The sequence below is a fragment of the Perca fluviatilis genome, chromosome 16 (assembly GCF_010015445.1).
Source record: "Perca fluviatilis chromosome 16, GENO_Pfluv_1.0, whole genome shotgun sequence".
NCBI classification, from domain to species: Eukaryota; Metazoa; Chordata; class Actinopteri; order Perciformes; family Percidae; genus Perca; species Perca fluviatilis.
The window spans coordinates 27,718,932-27,746,458 of NC_053127.1; the positions used below are offsets into that span (position 1 = coordinate 27,718,932).

The 27,527-nt window shown below is 40.0% G+C and overlaps 1 protein-coding gene across 6 annotated transcripts; it reads right to left on the minus strand.

The window, feature by feature from the left end:
- Positions 1–67: 67 nt before the first annotated feature.
- On the minus strand, positions 68–27,527 carry gusb (glucuronidase, beta). Of its 6 annotated transcripts, XM_039777628.1 has the most exons (13): positions 27,247–27,527; positions 22,217–22,402; positions 21,866–22,047; positions 21,101–21,243; positions 20,775–20,962; positions 19,396–19,548; positions 18,932–19,110; positions 17,555–17,701; positions 17,151–17,235; positions 16,419–16,595; positions 15,951–16,086; positions 13,348–13,449; positions 68–907 (listed from the first exon to the last, which is right to left on the minus strand). In XM_039777628.1, the coding sequence occupies exons 1-13, from the start codon at positions 27,478–27,480 to the stop codon at positions 858–860; spliced, it is 1,962 nt and encodes a 653-aa protein (XP_039633562.1). In that variant the 5' UTR covers positions 27,481–27,527; the 3' UTR covers positions 68–857. The 6 variants fall into 6 exon arrangements, 5 of the variants coding, with proteins under 5 accessions (XP_039633562.1, XP_039633563.1, XP_039633565.1 ...); XM_039777629.1 differs by lacking the exons at positions 13,348–13,449; positions 15,951–16,086; positions 16,419–16,595; ... (7 more) ...; positions 22,217–22,402; positions 27,247–27,527 and adding exons at positions 1,488–1,623; positions 2,330–2,506; positions 6,258–6,342; ... (6 more) ...; positions 10,062–10,247; positions 10,921–11,215 and having other exon boundaries at positions 68–1,009; XM_039777631.1 differs by lacking the exons at positions 13,348–13,449; positions 15,951–16,086; positions 16,419–16,595; ... (7 more) ...; positions 22,217–22,402; positions 27,247–27,527 and adding exons at positions 1,488–1,623; positions 2,330–2,506; positions 6,258–6,342; ... (6 more) ...; positions 10,062–10,243; positions 10,921–11,030 and having other exon boundaries at positions 68–1,009.

The window sequence follows — 27,527 nt, forward strand, 5'->3', positions numbered from 1 at the left end:
AAAGTACTATAATGTTCACTACAAAACTGTGGGTGGGAAATGCTTTGGGAAGAAAATACAGCTTGCATATTGAGTACATATTTTGTCTTTAATAGCATGATTCATATCAAAATTGATTCTTTCTCTTGTAATATATAAAAATAAAACAATTTTATGATTAGATTCAGCATTGCAATTCACATTAACAGTACATGTTTTAAGTACTTTTTAAAAGCTAAAAACACGCTCACACCAAATGCTCAGAAATGACAACTGCTTCCAACACAGTTGTTTAATTAAACTGCTAAAACACTATTTTGTTGCATTAATTTGAGAAAATGTGTCCCCAAACACATGGAGGAAAAGAAAATAGAGGAGATGATGTGGTAACCCCCTTCTTTTACAGTGTCTATGTAATGTTATGTGCTTTGTCTGCCAGGTGGACTCCTATCACCGGACTGCAGGAAAGGTCAGAGCTAGTCACCGATGAAGGATTTTGATTGGTTGTTGACCTTTTTATGATAGCAGCATAGACCGTTAATTTTACAATCAATGAATAGCAGTGGAAAGCACTGCCTCACATATGTGTATCAGAATATCCTGTAACAACTAAATAAAGTGTTACCCCTTCATTCTTCTGATCCTAATACTATCCCCACAATTATTATAAAATGTAACTTTCACTATTGATGAGGCACTTAAAACCAATTTTTTTGTCAGCATCAAAAAAAATTATTTGCTGAAATAAAAAAAAAAAATTCTAGGTGCGCTCAACTGCCCCTACAAACTGACAGAATGTTACCGGCATTTTTTTCCCATGAGGCAAAGTGTTTACTTGGAGTCGAGCCTGTCCTGGAATTTGCACCAACTGGCGGGTATCAGAATGAGCAGGGGTACTTGGTCCAAACCGGTAGTCTGCCAGTTTCATTTGCCAGTCTCCAGTACCTCTCTTTCAGGATGAATGCTGCTGCTTTGGGCTGCCTTTCCCTGGTGAAAATACCCTTCTTGTTCCCCACCACTCGTGTGATCCCTGCAGACACAAGAGGGATCAACAAGAAACCGCATGATGCACAGGACACAAAATCAAGGGAACCTTTGGAATTGTTATGGAACATAAGAAACCTGGTTACTAATATCCCTGCATGATTCGAGGGTTTTAAGGTTATGGATCATCTGTGCAGGATTGTCTTAGACTCGTGTGGTCTGTTTTACGGACGAACAACCTGCTGGTGTCCTGTAAACTGCAACTTGACTGGTCGGCAGAGGCGTACAAACGCAAGGCAGTAATTCTAGTTTTAACAATGTGATCTGTGCATTGGACGTCACTGTAACAGACTTTTTAAAAGTAGATTTCATCTACTTTGATGCCCCTCTAGCTGGTGGCGCTCTAGGCGACTGCCCAAAAACAGCCCTATCTATATTTTTAACAGAACCCTCAATATATTGTAGAAATGGAGGGAAATAAAAGCACTTCTGGTTCTACAGGTTGTGATCTCCAGCTGCAGTACCTTGTACAGTCATGAAGTCGGCAAAGTTCCAGATGAGTTCACCAATGACATACTGCTTCCTCTTCTGGTCCAGCACGTTGTGGTAGCTCTGCAGGACTGCCTTCTGGTACTCCTCAGAAAACATCACGGGTGGATCCTGGAGAGTGAAAAGACAGCTTCTTACCCCCGGCATTACCATGTTTCTGGGAAAGTCAAGTCAAGCAGAACGTTATTTGTCCCTAGAGGGGCAATTGGCTTCGCAGCAGTGACAACTACACAAGATCAATACAAATACAACAATTAATATCAAAAATGTGAACTTAAAGCAACGCTATGTAACTTTTCCCGCTTCGGTCCCCCTACGGGTTGTCTCATTGGAACTACAGCTGCAGCTAAAAGTTACAGTGTTGCTTTAATTAAAAAAAGCCATATTTATCAAGCGTGGTTGGTCAAGCTGATATTACCTTATCCTATTTGAGTTTAACAGTGAGATGGCTGAGGGTATGAATGAGTGTATGTATCTTGTTGGTTTTGACTAGTGGGTATTTGAAGCGGGAACCAGAAGACAGGGTCTGAAACTCTAGGTGCTGTCAGACAGAATGGATTCAGCTTTCTTTAACAAGAGTTTTTATTTATTTATTTATTTATTTTTTTATATAAATACAGTTGTTAAAGAAAGCAGAATCCATGCAAATGCATGCAACGCAAATGTGTTGCGATCAGAATCTCTGAGACAGATGTGGGGAGGCGGAGGTTTAGAAAAATCTGAATTGCAGCCTTAGGATGCTACAAAAAGTTATATAAATATAATTGCTGGTGCACTAGTGTCAGGTAAGTGGATGTGTATATGTATGAATCCTTACACTGTGAATCCCTGCCACTGCATCTGCTCCATATTCACTCTGGATGATGGGTTTCTGGTACTTTCCATACCAGTTCTCAAACTGACTTTTGAGCTGGATGGGGATGACCTCCAGATGGCCTGGATCATGGTACCAGGAGAAGTAACTGTTTACGCAGATTACATCCACATAGGGAGCCTAGAGAGGAGATAAAATACTAAATATGACACATCCATGACATTCCTGTTGTTAAACACAGTTTGATCAGTTTGTAACCTGGTTAACATGGGATAGGAAGTTAGGAACGATAGGGTCAAGGGTAATTCTGAGGTGGTGGATCTGGGTGGAGGGGTGACTAAGGAAGGTCCGGGTGGTGCAGGTGAGAAAATTTGGGCCAATAATGAGGATTTCTGGAGGAGGCTGCAGGTAGTCAGGGACTGCAAACTAATCAGTATCTTTAAGCTACGAAGACCGCCCTGAAAGATACTCCTCACAGCACAGGAATGTGAGTCATGCCAACAACTTAGTTTGACATTAGGTCAACAACATCTGAAGCGCGGCAGCATACCTTGACAATCTGACCTTTGCACTTTAGTGCAGACCTGCCAACATGTACACATTTTGCGTACTCTGCACGCATTTTGACCCTTAAGTACGCTTGTACGATTCGCTGCTCTCTAGGTACGCATTTTGTTGCATCTCGCATTTCTCCGGTTTCAGTTTCTATGCAATCTACATCTAGCCAAATGCTTCGCGCGTGTAATTCAAGTCAGTGCCTCAGCAAGCCAGGCTGTCCGGATAACCGTAGGCTTGCATGCCATGGCTGAACCACCTCAAAAAAGGTTTGGAACATAGACCGTATATATCGGAACGATTTCTTAACGGGAGAGATGGCCTTTCCTCCACATGTCCAGGCTACCTCACATAGACAGTATAATAGAACATCATCACGCGTTCTGCACCGTGTGCAAGATCAACATCAGTCACCAAGGGGCAACAGGTAACAAACAGTCCCAAAAACAAATACTCCCCACCCCCTGAAACATAATGATATTAAAAATAAATGGATGATAAGAAAAAAACGTTCATATTGTCCATCAGTGATGGCAGTAACTCGTTACAATTCAGTGGTTGAACTGACTGCAGAGATACATTTGCGACACGGACGTTATTTTCCGGAGTTGTTAACGCTGCGTTGAAGCGAGCTGTCTCGTCACTGTTCCCGTGGTCAGAGCCAGAACCAGAGACGGTAACTGACAACATCTGTGTCCTGTCAGTGGAGACAGCAATGTGACAGATAACATGTCAAGAATTAATGTTTAGTCTCGCTACACGTAATATTACATTTCATCAGCGGTGGAAAGTAACTATAGCCGTCGGTATACTACCGTCGGCTACTTTGATTCAATTTTAATTGGGTATTTTTCATTTAATCCTACTTATTAGGCTACTTATAGTCCACCACAATTCAGAGTCAAGTAGGCTATTGAACGTTTTACTCAACTATTTATTTTATAGCTTTAGTTACTTTGCAGCGTCAGATTAATAATACAAAATAATATGAATAAATTATGATTATTAAAGTGGATAAAGATGAGACTTTGTTGACCCAAATACTTCTGCTTCTATTTTGGTGAAAGTAACTCAAAAGTAACGCAAAAGTAGTGTAAGCATTACAATTCAGAGACAGTAATATTGTAATATAACTAATTACTCTCAAAGCTAGTAACTAGTAATCAATAATGTATTAAATTTTGGAATTAACTTGCCCGACACTGGTGTCAATAGGCTAGCCTATCACACCTGCCATCCTTCCCATTAGTTGGGGGCAGTTAGAAAAGTGGTGGAATAGCTAGAAAACTAAAAGGTTTTTAGAAAGGCCAGGTGCTGATTAACGTAAGATAAAGGTAACAGTTAGGCTATTTATGTGATGTGATGGCAACTGACATAATGCAAGGTCACCCATGTCAAATATTTGAAAGTGTATCTGAAAATATCTGACCCATGTTATTTATTAGCCTATAATTGTGTCTCTGTCAGGCTTCAATCTTGTGCTTTTAGTAGTTGCTTTAGGCCTATTTAAAGTTGCTTTATGAGTAAATCATTACTTAAACTACTTAATTTCCCTTCAGTAATCAGAAGAAGGCTACGTGTTAACCTGGTCTAACTCTCATCTTTAACACAGAAGTACTTAGGCATATTTATTAGCTCTCTCTGCCTCCTGTTGGTTAGATTAACAACTATGGGCACAAAATATTGGACAGACTATAAGAAAACATTTGTATAGTAGTTTCACTACGCGTACAGCCATTCATCCACTCCTCTACACAGTAATAATTTATTGTAATCTAGAAGGTAGTGATGAGCCAAACAATGTATTTTCAGGTGGAAGAAGTTTCCATGGGCTATGCCTCCTGTATAATAGTTTGTTTTCAATTCAATGTTCGGAGTGATAGCAGTAATTGTATAACATTTATGGTCTACTTGTATATGGTTATGGAGTAACTAAAAAATCTTGATTGGTGAAATTATATTATGTAGTATGGTGTTAGGTATCTCATAGTTTTCTCATTGGTGAGTGCAACGGTGGAACGTATATTGGCGGTGGGCTGTCGGTGATTGGTGCGCGCGGGGGGGGGGGTTTGTACTCCTAAAATTTCTTCAAGGTTGGCAGGTCTGTTAGTGTCATGCTCTGACTTGCAGCACAGAGACACAATTTTGCCCTTCTTTTCGGCAAATGTCTTTCCTAACCAGTGATCATCACTCTACATAGTGTGTACAATAACGAGACTGATAACATCAGTATCTGCCCTTAAAAGGCCCTAAAAACACATCTTCACTATTAACTTTTAACCCTTCTGTTGTCTTCCATTCGACCATGCATTGTCTCTTTTTTCGACACTTTTGGTGCTTTATTTAATGTTTTTTGGCGCTTTTTTGACATTTAACACTTCTTTTCACTAACATGTATAAACACCTAGCCTGACAAGTCAGACCCACATCAAGATGTTGGGTCTGGGAACTCACCATTGACAGGGCTCAATCCAAGGGGCGGGATAAACGGTTGTCTGTCAAATTCCCTCTGCACGCAATTGGATAGCGCTACAACCAGGCAGAGCAACGAAGAAGGTAGGGGAGCTAGTTGATAGATTAAACTTTTGCCGTACCCGGTCGGTAAAACTCTGAACACATCTTCCTTTTTTAAGAATGATTTCTGTGCCGTTCTTTGTTGTTTTCTCAAAGAAAAGCTGAACTTCAAGTCTTCCAGAAGACCGTGGTTCCCAGCAGCAGCAACCATAAGCCCGCCCACCGACTCTATACACGATGTGATTGGCCTGACCAAAATTTGTTTTTTCCAGGTTGCAAGCCAACGGAGAGTGCCTAGACTGACCCTGGCTGCAAAATAAATTTGCTGCCACTAGGGTGAGTCTAGATTTCTAGGCTAATAAACCCCACCAACACCAACAACTCATAACTAGTTTTACACTTATTACTTATTTTTGGAATGCATGGTCAATAAAAAAAACTAATTTATAAGAAATTATACCTAATTATTGAGTTAAAAAAGTGTGAATTATTTAGACTAATAATAAAAGGATAATCACAGAAGGAACGTCCAGTCGGTTTCAAAACATTTCAGTTTTTTTCCTGATTATGTAGATTATTTCAGTTCAAGTGAATAAATAAATCACAGTAAATAACAAATGTTTTTTTTCTTCTTAAGTTAAAATTTGATTGTTGCTTATTTAATCAGGAATATTTAATGTTTTTAAAAGACAGACTATGAACATCAAAGCATGTAAAGATGTTCTAGTAGAAACCCTGAATACAAATATGAATGTGAACATAAAAATAGGACCTTTAAATAATAAACAAATTATTAATGTACTGTGCAGGTTTTTACTTTGACAAACTATTGATATTAAAGTGAGTACTGTTAAAGACTCACCCCCCTGTCCCTGGCATAGTTACTGTCTGTAATAAAAGTGACAGGCCGGGTTGGATCCAGAGCTTTGGTATGTTTTATCAAGGTCCTGTAAGAAGAACAAAAATCACCCGTAGGTGTTTACATTGACAGTTTTTTTTATGATAACAGTGTTATATAATCACTATAATGTCACATATCACTAAAACTACTTTAGTCCGTTACAACTTCAGAGTGAAGGTCTCTCTCTCACTCACTGGGGTTAGGAAAAAGAGTCAATGACTACGTTTACATGCAGCCAATAACCCGTTCAAAACCGGAATATTAGCAATAACCCGGTCGTGCACGGCCATGTAAACACCGGCAAAAACCCGAATATGCTCATATTCCGGTTTTTAAAAACCCGAAAATGATCCCTGGGTTACCCCTTTTCTAACCCGAAATTTTGGTCATGTAAACGCGTATCAGCATATCCCCATCAAAAGGAACATTGATTTGTGTTCTGCGCATGTTCTATTCGCAAGAAATCTTTGTCTTTTGAGTAGAGGAACTTCTTGTATGCGCCAGAAAACCTGCGCGCAGTATACCGGAAGTAAACAAGAAGTAGAGGTAAACGTGGCGAGACGCAGCAAAGCACCACGCTTTTGGAGCGAGGAGGAAACCAATTTCTTCATTAGTGTGGTGAAAACCATGAATATAATGTCTTTTGTTGACGGCAGAAAGTACCGAGATAGCGAGATTTATAAGAAGGTGACCAAAAAGTTACGTGAAGCAGGGTTTGTCCGTACATCCAGATGCTAACCGTGCGTCGCCGTTTACATCGGGATATTGCCAATTGATTATAAATGCCACGTATACAGGAGTAACTCTCTCTGCTCACGCATGTAAACGGGTTATTCCGAATGTTTCAGAGACCCAAATAGTGACCTTAACCCGACCATAACCCGAAAATTGACAGCTTGTAAACGTAGTCAATGATCTTGCATCCGACCGGGGCAGCAGATAAGTCAGTTTGTGTATGAATGAATATTTCATCCATTCAGTGCTTCACATCTAAACAAAACAACCAGTACTCACTTGAAATAGAAGTCAGCAGGGGGCATCTCTGCAGCCGGCTCATTGGCTACTGACCACATGACCACAGAGGCATGGTTCTTGTCCCGACTTACAAGCTCGTCCATGACAGCCAGGTGATGGGTCAGGGAGGAGTTTCCAAAACTGCGACTACATCAGCAAGGCACCAAAGACACATCACACACTGAGTTGACATCTTATTGAAAAACTAAACTAAAACACCAGATGTGAGCAGTGACACTCACATGTCTTTGATGCCCACCCCCGGGCACTCATCTATCACCACGATGCCGTGGCGGTCACACATCTGCAGGATCTCCTCAGCATAGGGGTAGTGGCTGGTGCGGAATGAGTTGGCCCCCAACCACTTCAATAGGTTAAAGTCCTTGACAATCAGGGGCCAGTCGAAGCCTTTACCTCGAATCTACAGCACAAGGTAAACAGAGGAAGGGAGGAATGGATTATTCAACTTTTTCTACCAAATGTTCTGTCGGTTATCAGAATTGAATGTCCATGTGACTGATTTAGAGTCAAAACGGTCTGTAGATGTTAGCTCATGTTACAACAGATATGTTGCCTCAAAGCTAAATGAGAGTCTTTTGCTAGAAGTCTTGCTTCCCTCTAGTGGTACTCACATCAGAGTCCTCATGTTTATTGACTCCATGGAAATAGAAGGGCTTGTTGTTGATGAGGAACTGTGTGCTGGTAACGTTGACTGTGCGGATGCCGACTGGTAGAGTATACACATCCTCATACGTGGATCGGCCATCGGTTGCCATTAAGCGAACCTACATGTTAAAATGCAAATGTCAGAAACATCTCTTTTAGCGTTGTAAAATAGAAGAGGTTGTGCTAAATACTCAACACTACATCGAGTTGGAGAGCCCACTCTTAATCAAAATAACTCACACCTCAAAGCTGTGCAAAACATAGCAGATGAAGAAGAAAAGTGAAGAGTAATTAAAAACTATAAATATATTGTTTAATTCAGTCAGCAAAAGATTAACTTATTTTCATCTCATTTAGATATTATACTCTATTATTTTTATTTATTTAATTTCTATTATTGCATTTTTAAAGCAAGGGTGAGAGAGAGAGCCATCTCCTAAGCTAGGTGGTAGAATTGGGTCATTTTACATTATTGTATTAGAAAAGCTTGAACACAAGGTGGAGGAAGTAGTCTTGTGATCTTCCTGGAGGTAAGTATGCTGTTGAGTGGATTAAACACGTTTACCCTACAACTATAATTGATTAAAAGATTACTTTGGCATGTACGTTAACAGTGTTGTCATACCTCCATAGAGTAAAGGTAAGCTGGATTCTCATGCATCAAGTACGGCCACCACAGATTGACATCTACTACTTTGAGCACTCCAGATGGCCCGCTGGAGGAAACCACGCAGTGGCCATTTTTGTCCATCAAAGTGGCCTTCAGGGTGGCTGTGGCAGCACCTTGGACTGACACCTTGTAGTAGACTAGACCTGAAACAAATGGAAAACAACACACTGAACAATGTCACATAACTACTCATGGAGCTCCTTTAAAAATACTTTTGTACTAAAAAATGATGATTTTAAATGAACTAAATTAGTAGTTTCATTGTAATCACATGTATTCATTTACCAGTGTTATCCAAGAAGTCAGTCACCACAGTGATGTCATCCACATAAGCCTTAGGAGTAGTATACAGCAACACAGAACGATGTATGCCAGCATAGTTGAAGAAATCAAAGTAGATGTTTTGCACAAAAAAACCATCAGGATACCTGTTGAGCAATTAGGTTTTCTTATTATCTGAATACAGGTACACATTTCACTCAAATACATCAAACTAGAAAAGGCTAGATTCTCCAAATAAAGGAAAAGCTCTGGTCAAATCACTGAAAAAAGCAAATTGAGCTTTCCACATGTATTTTGTATGACAGTCAGTAAAAGTTAGTGTCACTGCTGAGTGTCATCTGTATGTAAAGAATAAAAACAGTTCACATTTTACATAAAAGTGCTCCACAGTAGTTAAATAATCTTACAATTTGTCACAGTTGAAGTCAAAGTAAAACTGATAAAAGCTGTCGGCAGTTTATGAATAATGATGTAACCAGTCTAACCCAGCGCAATGCACACCAATGTCGGAATCTGTAACTGGCAGGAAAAAAAAACATAACATTAACTGCAATTTACATCAAGAAACTGAAAATATGTTTTAAAGTGAAAGTGCTGTGATCTGTTTAGAGTTCAAATTACTTGTCTAGCATGAACAACGTTGAGGTTAGAACATTCTACCCATTGAGTCCCTTTATAAAAAAAGAATATTTAAAAAAAGTATGACTTGAAACATGTTAATCGGAGCAAATCAAAAATAGTTTGCCTCAGTGAAGTGAGCACAAATTAAATAAGGAATTTGTTTCACAAAGTTACTTGGTGCGGTCGTCCATGTGCTGGATATTTCCTGGAGGAAGAGTGTCCAGAGTCAGAGTGTTGTTGACAGCGATGGTGATCCTGCATGGCTGAGTTGGGTCCTTGCGGATTAAGCTGCCGATTTCAGCCTCAAAAGGAAGATGGCCACCGTTATGCTCTGTCACTTTCACCCCGTTCACCCACTGCAAAGGGTAAAGACAATGAATCCAAGTATAAGCATAATAATTACAAGAGGTGGTAGATAAATTTGGTGTTTTTTAAACTCAGTGAAGTAGATTACTTTTAATTTCTCCAACTCTGACTGAAGGGGACTGGGAAGGCATATATGTGATACTCACCACTACTGAATAATAGTGAGCACTTCCCACTCTGAGAACCACTCTTGTTCCTTCATCGGCGATCCAGCGGGCAGGCACCACCACCTCTCGCTCATACCACACCCAGCCAATGAAATCTCTCAGCGTGGGGTCCTGGGTGATGTCATTGTAGCTGGCAGGAACTGGCATGTCAATCACTGGGCCTGTCTAGGCAAAATGAAACAGATTTTATTAAAAAAAAAAAAAAAAAAGTATTTCAGTGGACTGTACTTAGTGTGGGGGGGGGGGGGGATATTTATAGGGATTATTATGATTAACAATAATGCCACCATGTTAATAAGAGGGAGTTAATAAAAGACTATTTTACTTAATCTTCATTTAGTTTGTGAGAACGGTTGGATCCCAAACTGGGGTCAGGAGCCCACAAAATAAATCTGAGGAGTCACAAGATAATTAAAAGCAGGGTGCAACTTTGTTTGTCCACCAGCCAAATGGTTAGTACAATTTCAAATTTCACAAGCCACGTAATTGTTTTTTTGTCAGGTAAAGTGAAGTAAATCTACCAGCCACTTGCATATTTTACCAGCATTTGGATGGTGGATGGTGCTAACGTCATTTCTACCCAGATTAAAAGGACAAAGAACATATATATTTCTGTGACAATTATGTATAGTTTTTCGGTCTTTTCTCTATGTTTTTCTTGTATTCTTGCAAAATACTATTACTTTGTCTTATGGCTTCTAAAAAAAAAAAAAAAAAACACAATCAGAGAAAAAAGAAAAGAAATCATATACGTCATACAAAGTCATTGTAACTGGCATACGAACAAAGCGAGCTGCTATATTTCGTCAGAGCTGCTGTTAGCTACTGTCCTGCTCACCTCTGCCAGGCGACTTTTGTACCAAGCCTTCTCGAAGCCCTGGTTCCTGTTTGGGGACTTGTCAGCCCTGAAGTCCCACCGCCCGTTCAGCTCCTTCACCTCTCTGGAGGAAGACTCCCGGGGGAAGAGCATGCCGGTGTCCAGCAGACATACCGCTTCAAACACAGTAAAGAGGCACAAAACACGAAACGCACCGAGCCTTGCAGGTATGACCATCCTGTACCAAAGGAACAAATCTCCGCGGTTCTCTCGTGAGTTTTCTTTGCCGTGTCCCTCACGTGAATTTTTTTTGTAGTCACGTGACAGAGCTGCGTTCGGTGACTGTCGAAGATTTCTCGTTTAAGAGTAGAGCTGAACATATCAAATGAAAAAAAAACGTTATAATGCCCGAGTCCGACCCAATCGTTAATATATTATGAGATGATGGGTTGTGTTTTTTTTTTTTTAATTATTAAATATTGTTAATGTTTTGGGAAGATCAGTAGTACGGATCTGATCACTGCTGCTATTGAAAAAGATAGCTACATTTTTAGTACGGATCTTAAAATGAAACATGAACGTAGCGTCGTATCCTGGTCGTATCTTCCTTTCCTCACCAAATTAAAAGCACTGGCCTAGTTGCTAGAAAATAAGGTCATCAAAAGAAAAAAAACAAAAAACAGAATACATTTATAATCTACGCGTAACGTTACTATTTTTTAAATCCACATACCGTAAATTTCTCTGCACTGGTCCTAAAATTATTCACGGATACAACACTAGATGGCGCCAGACACCGGTACATCAAAGTCAAAGTCAGAGCACGACAGCACAGAAGCGTCAGTTCACTCATTTTGTAAAAGTGTACAATAGAGAAACAGAAAAACTCCAAATCCCCTAATTTTCTTACAGCACATGGGCAGATTAATCTAGGGATCCCCAGGGTAGAAGAAGTAGGGGAGGGGTTAAAGAATGGCAACTGTAATGGGCAGTTCTGTTTGCCCTCCTGGAAATGTAATCTGATAAATTGATAATTCCCAAAGATTTTATCTCAATTATTGGTGTAAAAAAAAAATCCATTCAGAAATTGCTAGACAAAATGTCCTCTCAAAACAATTTTTTTTATCTTACTGAATTTATATAGCTTTATTTTGTCTAGCTAGGATGTTTGTTAGCTTAAAAATACCCTAGAAGTAGTAGAAGTAGCACACCTTGTGATGAGTAGATTGAACTTCATGTGTGGTGTGCCCCTCTAAGCTCATTAAAACAAGTCTCCTATCAGATTTTTTTTTCTTCTTCTCTTAATCTTGTTTAGCAAAGTAGGCCTTCAAACAGAGTAGTAATTTAGTTAGTTATTTCCCTTAATCTGGCATAGTTTTTAGTACGTTGAATATCATTCTTTAGGTTTTAAATTCTTAACATTTACTTACTTTGTTAATTGTTTTTCTGAAATCCACGCCATATAGATTTAATAAGGGATTAAAGCATTCAGATTCAATAAGTGAAAACAATACTGGCTGCATGCTATTAAGCGCCAACCTTATGTGACATAGGATTTTAAAAATCATTATGTGAGCGTAAACAGTATCCCTCCAGGCGGCTGCCAAGTGAACCACAGGTCTGAACCTCTATTTCACCGTGACTAAGGAAAAGTCTGTTTAATTATCAATGCTGATACAGTTTCAGTTTATTTGATCGGTTTAAATGTTGAAAGAGCAGTGTGTTTAATGGCACATTAATCTCCAGTTGTGCAACATGTATTGTGTAAATAGCAATTACAGCTGGATCCAATCCCAAAAAAACATCACAAAAGACAAAAAAAAAGTCCCTAAAAAGGCTTTTAATATGTCTACAAAATCTTGTAAGTAAGTATACTGTTATTGTAGCTACTGAATGTTTGAAAGAAATCTAAAGCAGAGTCTAAATAATCAGTATTTGTCCAGCTTTTTTTCTTACAGTCTGATTGCAGTCATGCCACCATCAACACGTCACTTATTATTTGAGTTTTTTTGAGTGTTTGAGTGACTTCGAGAACCAGCAAAGACTACAAAGTACACTTGCTCTACAAAACTGAATGCTTTGGAAAAAAAATAAAAAATATATATATATATACAAACAGCTCGCATATTGAGTACATACAGTATTTTGTCTTTAATAGCTTGATTCATATCAAAATTGATTCTCTTGATTTTCACATTGAAAAATAAAACACTTCTGATTAGATTCAGCATTGCAATTCACATTAACAGTACAGTAGTGTGAATTAATTAAATGGTCTAAACTGTATGTGCTTAACTATACTGCCTCCAGAAACTGACAGAATGTTACCAGCATTTTTTCCAATGAGGCATAGTGTTTACATGGGGTCAAGGCTGTCCTGAAATGCGTGCACCAATTGGCGGGTGTCAGAATGAGCAGAGGTATTTAGTCCAAGCCGGTTCTGTTCATTTGCCAGTCTCCAGTACCTCTCTTTCAGGATGAATGCTGCTGCTTTGGGCTGCCTTTCCCTGGTGAAAATACCCTTCTTGTTCCCTAACACACGGAAGATCCCTGCAGACACAAGAGGGATCAACAAGAGCCGCGTCATGCACAGGACACAAAATCAAGAGAACCTTTGGAATTGTTATGGAACATAAGAAACCTGGTTACTAATATCCCTGTACACAACATTATCAGGTTACTGATCATCTGTGTCTCTGACTTGTGTTTATGTTTTACAGATGAACAACCTGCTGGTGTCCTGTAATATTCTATATACTGTCCTATAGTATTGTCTACAACAGTCGATTGGTGGCATGGGAGCCACATACAGCACACCAAAGATTTCCATCCGGCCCACAGAATATTAACCTTTAGAAACCCACCGGACCGCCGGCGATCTCAGCCCACTTTAATCGTTTTAGAGGCTGTAGTGGGCTCCATTTTAAAGCTAGAGTGAATTGGTATCATGTTAAACTGGCTGACCTAAGGCTTTTTTTTTTTTTTTTTTTTTTTTTTTTTTTTTTTTAAAACAAGTCCAGTCCCCACCATGTCCGTTTAGAAAGATTCTGGCCATTGAACAATTATAGTTTATGATCCCTGTTCTGCAATATCCATAGAGAGAGGATGCCAGTGTGAATCTGTTGTAGGAAGGTCTGTGCTAGATTTATCAAGACGTTGGCGCCCGTTTCCAGGCGTTAATTGTTCGCAAAGACTGACTTAACCGATGCGGGCTGTTTACACACAGGGCGCACTTGGGTAAAAATCGCAGATTGCCTGCCACATGAGGAGGAAGAGACAAGTTGCACTTTCAATATGCGTTTGTGTGAGGGTCATGGGGAAAGTGGGAGTTCCACCCAAAAAGGTAGGAGGATACGCGTAAAGTGCGCCTAATTATACAGTATATTCCGCGGTATTTACAAAGACTGCCAGTAAGAGCGCGCCTCTATTCTGCGGGGGAAATTGTCCGCCTCTTAAAAGCAGGTCTAAACTAGGATGCACGTTTTCCTGTGTGTAAAAATGTATCTTTTTCAATAGCAGCAGTGATCAGAGCAAGGCGAAGGCATAGGACAAGACGGCGAGCAGACAGGATTTATGCCACGAGAATCACTCTTTTCCAATTAAGCAAACCAGAAATCATCCAACGTTAGAGATTAAGCAGCCATGCAATAATTCAATTACTGAAAGGATAATTATTTTTTTTTTTTAATCTCCTCCACTTCTCTCCGTGTAGATAACAAGTTGATTTTATTTGTTATGGCAATCCAAATCGATTTTTTTTCCGAGGGTGTGGATGTTCTGCCCTGTATAGGTTTGTTGTTACTTCATGCACTAAAAGGTCAATTTCATCACTAAATTTAAGCTTGCGCTCTTTTTCCCCTAGGAAGATACATGATAGATACATGTGGGCCCATTCTTTGCTCTTTTAGAGGCGTGCTAATTACACTAGAGGACGGAATATGCCCCGATTGCCTGATGGGTGTCAGGTTTGATAAATACTACTAAAATGAGGAAGCATAGCCGAATGCTTATTAGCATATTACCGAACTCGCATAAACAGAGGCAGCGTAAACTGCGCTAGTGTTGGTAAATCTACCCCAAAGTCTCTTCAATCTCATTAACATAAACAAAATACTGAAGTTTAGAGATGTGGTTCAGTGTGTCATTCACTGCTGCTCACTGTTATATATGAACGGAGACTGCTGTTACAGATTTATATACAGGAACAATCCCCTGAACGTATGGCCCATAGCTTATTACAAAAATATCTGATCTAGATCTTGTGGATCACCTCGAGACTAGTGCTACAACTGAGAATTATTTTTATTAATGATTTTTTTTTTTCTTCTCTCAATTAAAATCAATGAAATATTCACATTTGAGAAGCTGGAACTGGTGAATGTTGGCATTTATTCTTAAACAAGACTAGGTCAAAACCCTAGTGTATGGCTGGACCGTGTATGGTCAATATGCTTATTTGTGGCCAAATTGTTACATGAATAGTCAGTGGTGAAGTCTATAATGTGAATAAAGATATTAAATGTCCATATTTCGTAGTGCTGACCAAGTTTTCTCATTGCCATCACGATACTTACATTATGTATTAACATGCGCACATCGCAAAAGACTGTCTGGAATGCGATAAATATTTCATTTTATTTTGGGATGGTTACCAATACCCGGTATTAAAAGGGTCATTTTGGTATTTTTCATCCTTGACCCTATTTTCGTATGCATTTGTGTCTAAGTGATTAATGTGAACAAAAATCTTTAAAATTAGTCCAGTATTGAGCGAGAACGCTGTAACCAGCATCCGTGAATTGGGCTGCAATGTCCGTACATCCACCAAAAGTGGTCGTTTGTCACTGATAGACTCAGATTGTTGTAGACTTTTATAAGTTAATTTCATCTACTTTGATGCCATTACCAGAACCCTCAATATAGTACAGTACTGTAGACAAAGACGGAAATAAATAGCAGAATTCAATCTGCATACTAACAGGAGCTGTGTATAAACTGGGAGAAATTACAGAAATTCTGGTTCTACAGGCTGTGATCTCCAGCTCTAGTACCTTGTACGGTCATGAAGTCGGCAAAGTTCCAGATGAGTTCACCAATGACATACTGCTTCCTCTTCTGGTCCAGCACGTTGTGGTAGCTCTGCAGGACTGCCTTCTGGTACTCCTCAGAAAACATCACGGGTGGATCCTGGAGAGTGAAAAGACAGCTTCTTACCCCCGGCATTACCATCTTTCTGGGAAAATGTGTTCTCTAAAGACAGATGTGGGGATGCTGAGGTTTAGCAAAATCTGAATTGCAGCCTTAGAAAACAGTTTTTCAGGGGTGTTTAAAACACTAATTACTACTAATGTAATAAATAATCTACACGACAAATTATCAATGTACTGTGCAGGTTTTCACTTTAACAAACTCTTGATATTGAATTGCAGCCTTAGGATACTACAAAAAAAAAAAAAAAAGTTATACAAATATAATTTCTGGTGCACCAGAGTCAGGTAAGTGGATGTATGAATCCTTACACTGTGAAGCCCTGCCACTGCATCTGCTCCATATTCACTCTGGATGATGGGTTTCTGGTACTTTCCATACCAGTTCTCAAACTGAGTTTTAAGCTGGATGGGGATGACCTCCAGATGGCCTGGATCATAGTACCAGGAGAAGTAACTGTTTACGCAGATTACATCCACATAGGGAGCCTAGAGAGGAGATAAAATACTAAATATGACACGTCCGTGACGTTCCTGTTAAACACAGTTTGATCAGTTCTATGAGCATCAATTACAAATAAAGGCTGTGATGATGACCCTTTTTGTAGAATTTATTAATTCATAACATAAAACAGATGTTCTTGTATGAGGCAAAATACAAACCATTATTCCCATTACACTAAAGTGAATGTTTCTGCCATTTTCCAATTATATACACACACACACATTATATTAGTGCTGGCCTCGTATCTGGCACTTTCTACCTGACCTCAACAGAGAGAAAAGGCTGTGTGTGTGTGTGTGTGTGTGTGTGTGTGTGTGTGTGTATGTATATGAGTTGTTAGTATCTCACATGTTCTGCTTGTAGGTAGCTAAACTTTTTGTCGTTAAATGACAAAAGAGTAACTAAGAACCAGATTGTAAAGCAGTGTTCTGCTACACTCTCTTGGTTGAAAGTAATCAACATGACAAATTATCAATGTACTGTGCAGGTTTTCACTTTAACAAACTCTTGATATTGAAGTGAGTACTGTTAAAACTCACCCCTCTGTCACTGGCATAGTCAGTTCTTGTGGCAAAAGTGACAGGCCGGGTTGGATCCAGAACTTTGGTATGTGTTATCAAGGTCCTGACACACACACACACACACACACACACACACACACACACACACACACACACACACACACACACACACACACACACACACACACACACACACACACACACACACACACACACACACACACACACACACACACACACACACACACACACACACACACACACACACACACACACACACACACACACACACACACACACACAGAATCTTAAGGCAAAAGACATACTGGGGGATAGGAAAACAAGTCAATGATGATTTATGAATATATATTTGATCCATTTAGTGCTTCACATTTACGGTAAACAAAACAACCAGTACTCACTTGAAATAGAAGTCCGCAGGGGGCATCTCTGTAGCCGGCTCATTGGCTACTGACCACATGACCACAGAGGCATGGTTCTTGTCCCGATGTACAAGCTCGTCCATGACAGCTAGGTGATGGGCCAGGGAGGAGTTTCCAAAACTGCGACTACATCAGCAAGGCACAAAAGACACATCACACACTGAGTTGACATTTTTATGGAAAAACTAGACTAACACACCAGCTCCACCATTAGTTCAGATTAACCACTACATGTGTATGCAAAAACAGTGAGGACTGGTCAAATTGTAATTTTGACATTTGATTTCTGCTAACCAGTCCCTAATAGCGTTAAGACAATCAAGAAGCCTAGCTAACCTAAAACCCTCACTGGGTTTAAATGTGAAATAAAGCTGGATCATTTGCATATAACTGGTAAACAATATTATCTGTGTATGATCTGTCCCAAGAGCATCAAACATAGAGAGAATAGCAGGGGCCCCAGAATCGAGCCCTGTGGGACACCACAGGACAGTGGAGAGGAATCTGACACAAAATTTACCATACAGACAGTGAAGCTTCTGCCATTAAGATATGATGGAAAACAGTTCAGAGCTATGCCTGATATGCCCACCCAATCATGTAACCTCTTAATAAGGATATGATAATGATCTACTGTGTCTAATGTTGAGCTGAGGTACCAAGAAGTACCAACTCAGAACAATCACCCACATCAGAGGTCATTAAAATATCATTAGAAAGCCTGCAGTAGAGTGTCGTTTCTGAAACTCTGATTAAAACTTATAAATATTGTGCGTCTCCAACACAGCAGTTAAACACACAACCTTCTCTAAACAATTGACAAAAATGGGAGTTTAGATATAGGCCTATAATTGTTACGCAAAACAATACCAAGGTTAGTTTTCTTTAATATGGGCTGGATAGAAGCATGCTAAAATAGCAAGAGACACATCCTGTCAACAAAGAGGAATTTACAATCACTGAAACAGCAGGGCCAATATAGGGCTAGAAGATGGGTTCATTTTTCTAATCATATATAAAAAAACAAAAACAATTAGGAAATACTTTTTCAATACGCTGTTGAGACTATGCATACTTATTCTGATGCATTTCCCTAGTTATTTTCCAAATTCAAGTCCAAATTTGGCACTTCTTAGAGAATCCTAACTTAGACAGGGGTGAGGTTTATGTACAGTATATTTTGTTGCTCTAATTTAACAACAGTCCGGAGGTTTTCAAGACTAGTGGTAATGGACACCACACTCTCCTCCGTCTCTGTCCTCATACACTGTGACCAACAGTAAGATGTCCATGCTGTTGCCCACTCTGAAACCTCTAACACATAAAGATCACAGTGATGTGAGCAGTGACACTTGCCTATCTGCGATGCCCACCCCCGGGCACTCATCTATCACCACAATGCCATGGCGGTCACACATCTGCAGGATCTCCTCAGCATAGGGGTAGTGGCTGGTGCGGAATGAGTTGGCCCCCAACCACTTCAATAGGTTAAAGTCCTTGACAATCAGGGGCCAGTCGAAGCCTTTACCTCGAATCTACAGCACAAGGTAAACAGAGGAAGGGAGGAATGGATTATTCAACTTTTTCTACCAAATGTTCTATCTGTTATCAGAATTGAATGTCCATGTGGCTGACTTAGAGTCAAGACGGTCTGTAATTGAAATTGTTTATTTAAGAGGATAACCACTTGAGATGAAATGAAGCATCTCGTTTTCGAGGGGGTCGAGATGTTAGCTCATGTTACAACAGATATGTTGCCTCAAAGCTAAATGACATTGAGTATTTTGCTAGAAGTCTTGCTTCCCTCTAGTGGTACTCACATCAGAGTCCTCATGTTTATTGACTCCATGGAAATAGAAGGGCTTGTTGTTGATGAGGAACTGTGTGCTGGTAACGTTGACTGTGCGGATGCCGACTGGTAGAGTATACACATCCTCATACGTGGATCGGCCATCGGTTGCCATTAAGCGAACCTATGCAAATGCCAGAAACGTCTTTTAGACATTGTAAAATAGAAGAGGTTGACCACTCTAACACAAGATAACACACCTCAAAGTGGTCGAAAAAAATTCTCAGGTGAATGGGTCATTAAAACTTTCAATATATTGTTAAATTCGGCCAGCAATGTTTTTTCCCCCGTCACATTTAGCCATTTTCTTTTATTTTTTTGATTTATAGAATAATCATTACATTTTCAAGCAAGGGTGCAAAAACGGAGCATAACAATTGGCATTTCATTTTATAGGCCAAATAAATGCGACAGCTTCCTGGTTTTGGAGACGGCTGCTGTTCTCCAAAATTACATCCCATAAAGCATAACTCTACTGAACATGCAGAGCACTACAACAGGTACAAGAAAGAGGAGACCGAAAGACTAGCTGCTTACCTACACAGTGTATGGTGGTAGAATTTGGTCATTTTACATTATTATTATTATTATTATTATTATTATTATCTTTAGCTTGAACACAAGTTGGATGATGCAAACACGTGATCTTCCTAGAGGTAAATATGCTGTTGAGTGCATCAAACAACATTTACACTACAACTGTAACTAATTCAAAGATAAGTAAGTACACAAGTAAAATTTATTTATACAGCGCTTTTCACAGATAGGGTCACAGTGCTTTACAACGTGCATAGACTATAAAATATAGTAGAAAAATAGTCTAGGAATAGAATAAAGTACAAATACAATAGATACAATCATCAATAAATAAAAGACATAGGTTACCCAAAAGCTAGCCTGAACAAGTGAGTCTTCACTTGTCCCTTAAAACAGTCCACATTCTCAGCAAACCTAATGCTGATTGGCAGAGCATTCCAGAGTCTGGGTGCCATAGCGGCAAAGGCTCTATCCCCACGTCTTCAGACGAGTGCGTGGCGTGGATAGCAGATTTTGGTTGATAGACCTGAGAGACCGGGATGGGGGGGTGTAGGTTAATTATATTGGCAAGATAAGCAGGGGCCTGACCATGTAGAGCCCTATAGGTTATGGTGAGAATTTTGAATTGGATCCTGTAGGTTACACAAAGCCAGTGAAGGGAGCAGAGTACAGGGGTGATATGGGTGCGCCTGTTAGGATTTGTCAAATGTCACCCCAAGGTTCCTTAGAGAAGGAAAAAAAAAAAATGCTCATGGGACCATGGCACCTGAAAGTCACTTTGGCATGTACTTGTATGTAAACATGTTGTCATACCTCCATAGAGTAAAGGTAAGCTGGATTCTCATGCATCAAGTACGGCCACCACAGATTGACATCTACTACTTTGAGCACTCCAGATGGCCCGCTGGAGGAAGCCACGCAGCGGGCATTTTGGTCCATCAAAGTGGCCTTCATGGTGGCTGTGGCAGCACCTTGGACTGACACCTTGTAGTAGACTAGACCTGAAACGAAGGGAAAACAACACTCCGTGTCACCTAACTACTATTTGGTAGTTTACTAAAGTCCCATGTAGCTTTATGGAGCAGTTTACGCCCTTACAAATACTTTAGTGCTTTAGTGTAAGCCATTTATTAATTTACCAGTGTTATCCAAGAAGTCAGTCACCACAGTGATGTCATCCACATAAGCCTTAGGAGTAGTATACAGCAACACAGAACGATGTATGCCAGCATAGTTGAAGAAATCAAAGTAGGTGTTTTGCACAAAATAACCATCAGGATACCTGTTGAGCGATTACATTTGTCATTTTTTAACTAGCCACTGATGGGTACACATTTCACTCAAATACATCATCAAAATAAAGGAAAAGCTCTGTAATTATTTGTATGACACTAAGATTTGAAGTGTCACTGCTAAGTGTCATCTGTATTTTTTGTTAAGATTTTTTGGGGCTTTTCCCTTTATTATAGTGACAGTGGATAAACATGAAAGGGGGAGAGATATGGGGGATGACACACAGCAAAAGGGCCGCAGGTTGGATTCAAACCCCTGGGCTGCTGCAGGACTCAGCCAACATGGGGCGAACGCTCTTACTGGGTGAGCTTGAGGCCGCCCCAAGTGTCATCTGTATTGTAAGAGGAAAAAAAATAAAAAAAATAATAAAGGTTTGAGTTTTAAGCAGAATATAATGAAATCTGTTGGCAGTTTAGCAATAATGATATCGCCATTCTAACCCAGCGCGATGTACAGCAATGTTGAAATCTGTAACTAGGTGAACAAACTAAGAATTAACTGTAATTTATAAAAAACAGCAAAATACATCAAGAAACTGAAGTGATCACACAAATTAATGTAGGCATTCGTTTTACAAATCAATGTTTTAATTAAAATAATAAAGAGGTTACTGTGTGCGGTCGTCCATGTGCTGGATATTTCCTGGAGGAAGAGTGTCCAGAGTCAGAGTGTTGTTGACAGCGATGGTGATCCTACATGGCTGAGTTGGGTCCTTGCGGATTAAACTGCCTATCTCAGCCTCAAAAGGAAGATGGCCACCGTTATGCTCTGTCACTTTCACCCCATTCATCCACTGCAAAGGGTAAAGACAATGAATCCAAGTATAGCGTAATCACATAATTACAAGAGGTGGAGATAAAGGTTTGGTGTCATATTTTAAAACTGCATTAAGTGAAGCAGATTACTTTTATTTTGCCAACTCTGATTGGAGGGGACTGGGAAGGCATATATGTGATACTCACCACTACTGAATAATAGTGAGCACTTCCCACTCTGAGAACCACTCTTGTTCCTTCATCGGCGATCCAGCGGGCAGGCACCACCACCTCTCGCTCATACCACACCCAGCCAATGAAATCTCTCAGCGTGGCGTCCTGGGTGATGTCATTGTAGCTGGCAGGAACTGGCATGTCAATCACTGGGCCTGTCTAGGCAAAATGAAACTTTGGATCAGTGGAACAGTGGATCTGCTGAACTTAGTGGCGAGTTTACAGTAAAAGGAATAATCAGCACTAATAATACCACCATGTTAATAATAGGGAGTTAATAATTTGACTTAATCTTCAATTTTGCTTCCATCTCAATGGTTAGATCCCAAACTAGGACCCCACAAGATGAATGGGATGGGAGAAAAACGTGCTCCGATTTATTGACATTTCTTTAAATCAATCACAATTGCGCTGCTGCAAAATAGCCTCTGGAAGGAACTTGTTTTGGTGGAACGTGTGTACGTTCAAAAGTTGTTTTAGTCGTGCAACAGAAAACTCAGTCATAGTGGACAGATAGTCTAGCTAGCTGTCTGGATTTACCCTACAGAGATCTGAGGAGCAGTTAGCCATAGTCTTCATAAAGCCACCGGAGTTTAAAAATAACAAAGAAAGCGGAAGGTAACGGATATCTGGCCAAAAATAATAATAAAAGTTTATTTGATACAGCCCCTTTCACAGACAGAGTCACAAAGTGCTTCACATGATAAACATTTGTACAAAACATAGTAAGTTATACAACTAAAAAGACTAAACAATCAATAAAAAGACAAAATTTTACATACATGTGTCTTCAGCTGCTTTTTAAAAGCTTCAACAGAGACTGCAGAATGTAAAACAATAGAAAGAGCATTCCACATGTTTGGAGCCACCGCTTCAAAGGAACGATCACCTCTATTTAAAAAAAAAAAAAAAAAGTGAAATCCGACGGAATTTCCAGCGGCAACGGAGCAATCCCGGAAGTGGAACGACGTAGATATAGACTATAGGATGATTAAAAGGAACACGAAGTAATCAGATATTTCTGTTACAATTATTTATGTTTTTTTGGACTTAAGTTTCTTTTCTTGGGTAATACTAGATACTTTATATCTTATAGCTTCTAAAAAAAAGAATCTGTGAAGAACAAAATAAGTCTTTCGTTTTCGTCGGGAAGTAAACTCCTCCACCACCGAATTGAAGTTCATAAATAAATGTTTTGGCATGCTTAGCCAAATGGCACCATCCATGATATTGGAAGGGGGATTTAATTCTTGCATGTTTTGTTGTGCATGATCAAAAAACCTCCCCAATACATTTGTATATTCATTCATTTCTTTTAATTGTGATGATTATAACTGACAACTAATGAAAATCCCAAATTCAGTATCTCTGAAATTTTGAATATTACTTATACAAATTATAAATACAAAAAAGGATTTTTAGAAATGTTGGCCAACTGAAAAGTACGGAAACATGAAAAGTATGAGCACGTACAACACTCAATACTCAGTTGGGGCTCCTTTTGCCTCAATTACTGCAGCAATGCGGCGTGGCATGGAGTCGATCAGTCCGTGGCACTGCTCAAGTGTTATGAGAGCCCAGGTTGCTCCGATAGTGGCCTTCAGCTCTTCTGCATTGTTGGGTCTGGCATATCGCATCTTCCTCTTCACAATACCCCATAGATTTTCTATAGGGTTAAGGTCAGGCGAGTTTGCTGGCCAATTAAGAACAACGATACCATGGTCCTTAAAGGGGTGATAGAATGCAAAACCGATTTTACCCTGTCATAGTTGAATAACGACAAATAGGTAAATAGGACATACATAGAAGCTCAAAGTCCCACGGAAACTGCCGCTGAAAACAGGCGAATCCCAACAAAGCTGAGTTGCTTACGCAAGCGTCTCAAAATCCGGAACCTTAAGAGAACAGTCACGCCCCAACATTTACATAGGCTACACAACTGACCTGAGATCAGGTAGTCTTCTGAATCTAGCTAGGTCACGCAGATCTCTGCTATTCCATTACAAAATTCACTTCTGAAACTTTTTTATGCGAGAAATCAACCATATAAAGCTCAAATATGGGCCGCTTTACGAAAAAGGATGGCTAATTGCAAATTTTCTCCGACTGTGTGTCGGAGTTTAGTGCCGGTGTTTGTGCTGCCTGGGTTGCTACATCGCCGCCCTGACCGCAGTGTCAGTTGTTGTTGTTACGCCCGCAATCTTTTACCGCAGCCCGCAGGTTCCAGTTAATCTTATAATGGGTATGTGTGTTGAGTTATTTAAACAAACAATCGGGGAAATAAAGCCTCTTGTCAGAGTCTCATTGATAGAGCCGCGGTGAGATGGAGTCCATCAATGAGAGCTAGCTAGCCTCCTCCTAACTCTGACATTCACAAAAATACATTCAATTGATATCCGAAATCGGATCGAAAAGTGTTAGCTAAGCTTTGTAAGACCTTGAGGAACCTGTAATATTCATGCCGTGACGAAATTCAAACTGTAAATATACTATACTTATGAGTTAGCAAGCTGCGCGATATTTCCCCATTGTAATGAATGGGACATATAGCAAGCAGCTGCTCGTCCTACAAAGAGCCTTGCGTTCTAAAAATGCCTTAAAATCAAATCGGACAACAAGTTAGCTTTATAAGACATTGGGGAATGATGTAATATAAGTGGCGTGGCGAAATTCAAACTGTAAATATAATTTAGTTATGGAGACAGTGTAGCTAGCAGCTCGCGGTATTTCCCCATTGTAATGAATGGGACATATAGCAAGCAGCTGCTGGTCCTACAAAGACGCCTCACGTTCATAAAAATGCCTTAAAATCAAATCGGACTACGGTTAGCTTTATAAGACATTGGGGAATGATGTTATATAAGTGGCGTGACGAAATTCAAACTGTAAATATAATTTAGTTATGGCGACAGTGTAGCTAGCTAGCTGCGGTATTTCCCCATTGTAATGAATGGGACATATTGCAAGCAGCTGCTCGTCCTACAAAGATGCCTCACGTTCATAAAAATGCCTTAAAATCAAAGTGGCGTGGCGAAATTCAAACCGTAAATATATTATAGTTATGCCGACGGCTGAGCGCGGGCCCGTAGCGCCGTATCCACAAAGGGTGACTTTGCGCTGGGTATGGAGCCCAGCAGGCTGCCCGCTTCGTCAGACTGTGTGGAGCTCTAAAGTCCTACGCGTCTTACCAAATTTGCAATTAGCCATCAGATTTTGTAAACGGCCCATATTTCAGCTTTATATAGTTGATTTCTCGCTTAAAAAGTCTCAGAAGTGAATTTGGTAATGAAACATTGCAGTGTCCGGAATATGAGATTCTGTCGCTTCTCTAATGTATGTGTATTGGGGATTCGCTCAACCAATCAGCGCGTCTCTAATATGTGCGCATGGCAAGTCGCTCAACCAATTGAGCGCGCAGCTCATCTAAATATTCATGACCATACCATATTTGGAAGAAAAGCTCTTGTTACAAATAGGGCCAAAACACAGGGATGCATAAGGGCCAATAAAATATCAACCAGGCCATTTTCAGCCCAACCAATGTTACATACCCCATTAGGAGACCATAAGGAACAGTGTGAAATACCCTATATAATCATTCTATCACCCCTTTAAACCAGGTATTGGTAGCTTTGGCACTGTGTGCAGGTGCCAAGTCCTGTTGGAAAATGAAATCTGCATCCCCATAAAGTTGGTCAGCAGCATGAAGCGCTCTAAAACTTCCTGGTAGACAGCTGCGTTGACCTTGGACCTCAGAAAACACAGTGGACCAACACCAGCAGATGACATGGCACCCCCAAACCATCACTGACTGTGGAAACTTTCCACTGGACTTCAAGCAACATGGATCCTGTGCCTCTCCTCTCTTCCTCCAGACTCTGGGACCTTGATTTCCAAAGGAAATGCAAAATTTACTTTCAGAGAACATAACTTTGGACCACTCAGCAGCAGTCCAGCTCTTTGTCTTTAGCCCAGGCGAGACGCTTCTGACACTGTGTCTCGTTCAAGAGTGGCTTGACACAAGGAATGAGACAGCTGAAAGCCATGTCTTGCATACGTGTGTGCGTGGTGGTTCTTGAAGCACTGACTGCAGCTGCAGTCCACTCTTTGTCAATCGCCCCCACATTTTTGAATGATTTTTGTGTCACAATCCTCTCCAGGGTGTGGTTATCCCTATTGCTTGTACACTTTTCTACCACAACTTTTCCTTCCCTTTGCCTCTCTATTAATGTGCTTGGACAGAGCTCTGTGAACAGCCAGCCTCTTTAGCAATGACCTTTTGTGTCTTGCCCTCCTTGTGCAAGGTGTCAATGGTCGTCTTCCCCATGATTGTGTAGCCTACAGAACTAGACTGAGAGACCATTTAAAGGCCTTTGCAGGCATTTTGAGTTAATTAGCTGATTACAGTGGGACACCAGGGGTCTTCAATATTGAACCTTTTCACAATATTCTAATTTTCTGAGATACTGAATTTGGGGTTTTCATTAGTTGTCAGTTATAATCCTAAAAATTAAAAGAAATAAACACTTGCAATAGATCAGTATGTGTGGAATGAATGTATACATTATACAAGTTTCACTTTTTGAATGGAATTACTGAAATAAATCAACTTTTTCATGATATTCTAATCATCCATCCATCCATCCATCGCGTTGGTTTGCATTTTTATAGTATCCTTTTACATTTAGTAGAAGAACAGGGTTCTTTTGAGACTTTTCCTCGGGACACTTATACTAAATGACATTTTCACACTTAAGATCTCCAAAACTCCCATAATTCATGTTACAATTTAAATAAGCGCAAAAATAGATTAATCTGACATAGGCCTACATTTATATTTTCAAGGAAAAAAAAAAGAATGTTACTCGTCTCGTCTTTGACTATGTACTATGTCACTGTCAGTGGTTATGAGGAACTTAAAAAATAATAAAAAAATAAAAACACGTAAGAAACTATAGCTGCTATATTTCGTCAGAGCTGCTGTTAGCTACTGTCCTGCTCACCTCTGCCAGGCGACTTTTGTACCAAGCCTTCTCGAAGCCCTGGTTCCTGTTTGGGGACTTGTCAGCCCTGAAGTCCCACCGCCCGTTCAGCTCCTTCACCTCTCTGGAGGAAGACTCCCGGGGGAAGAGCATGCCGGTGTCCAGCAGACATACCGCTTCAAACACAGCAAAGAGGCACAAAACACGAAACGCACCGAGCCTTGCAGGTATGACCATCTTGTACCAAATATTCATTATCTGCCTGAACAAACCTTCTCCCCGCGGTTTTCTTTTTTTTTCTG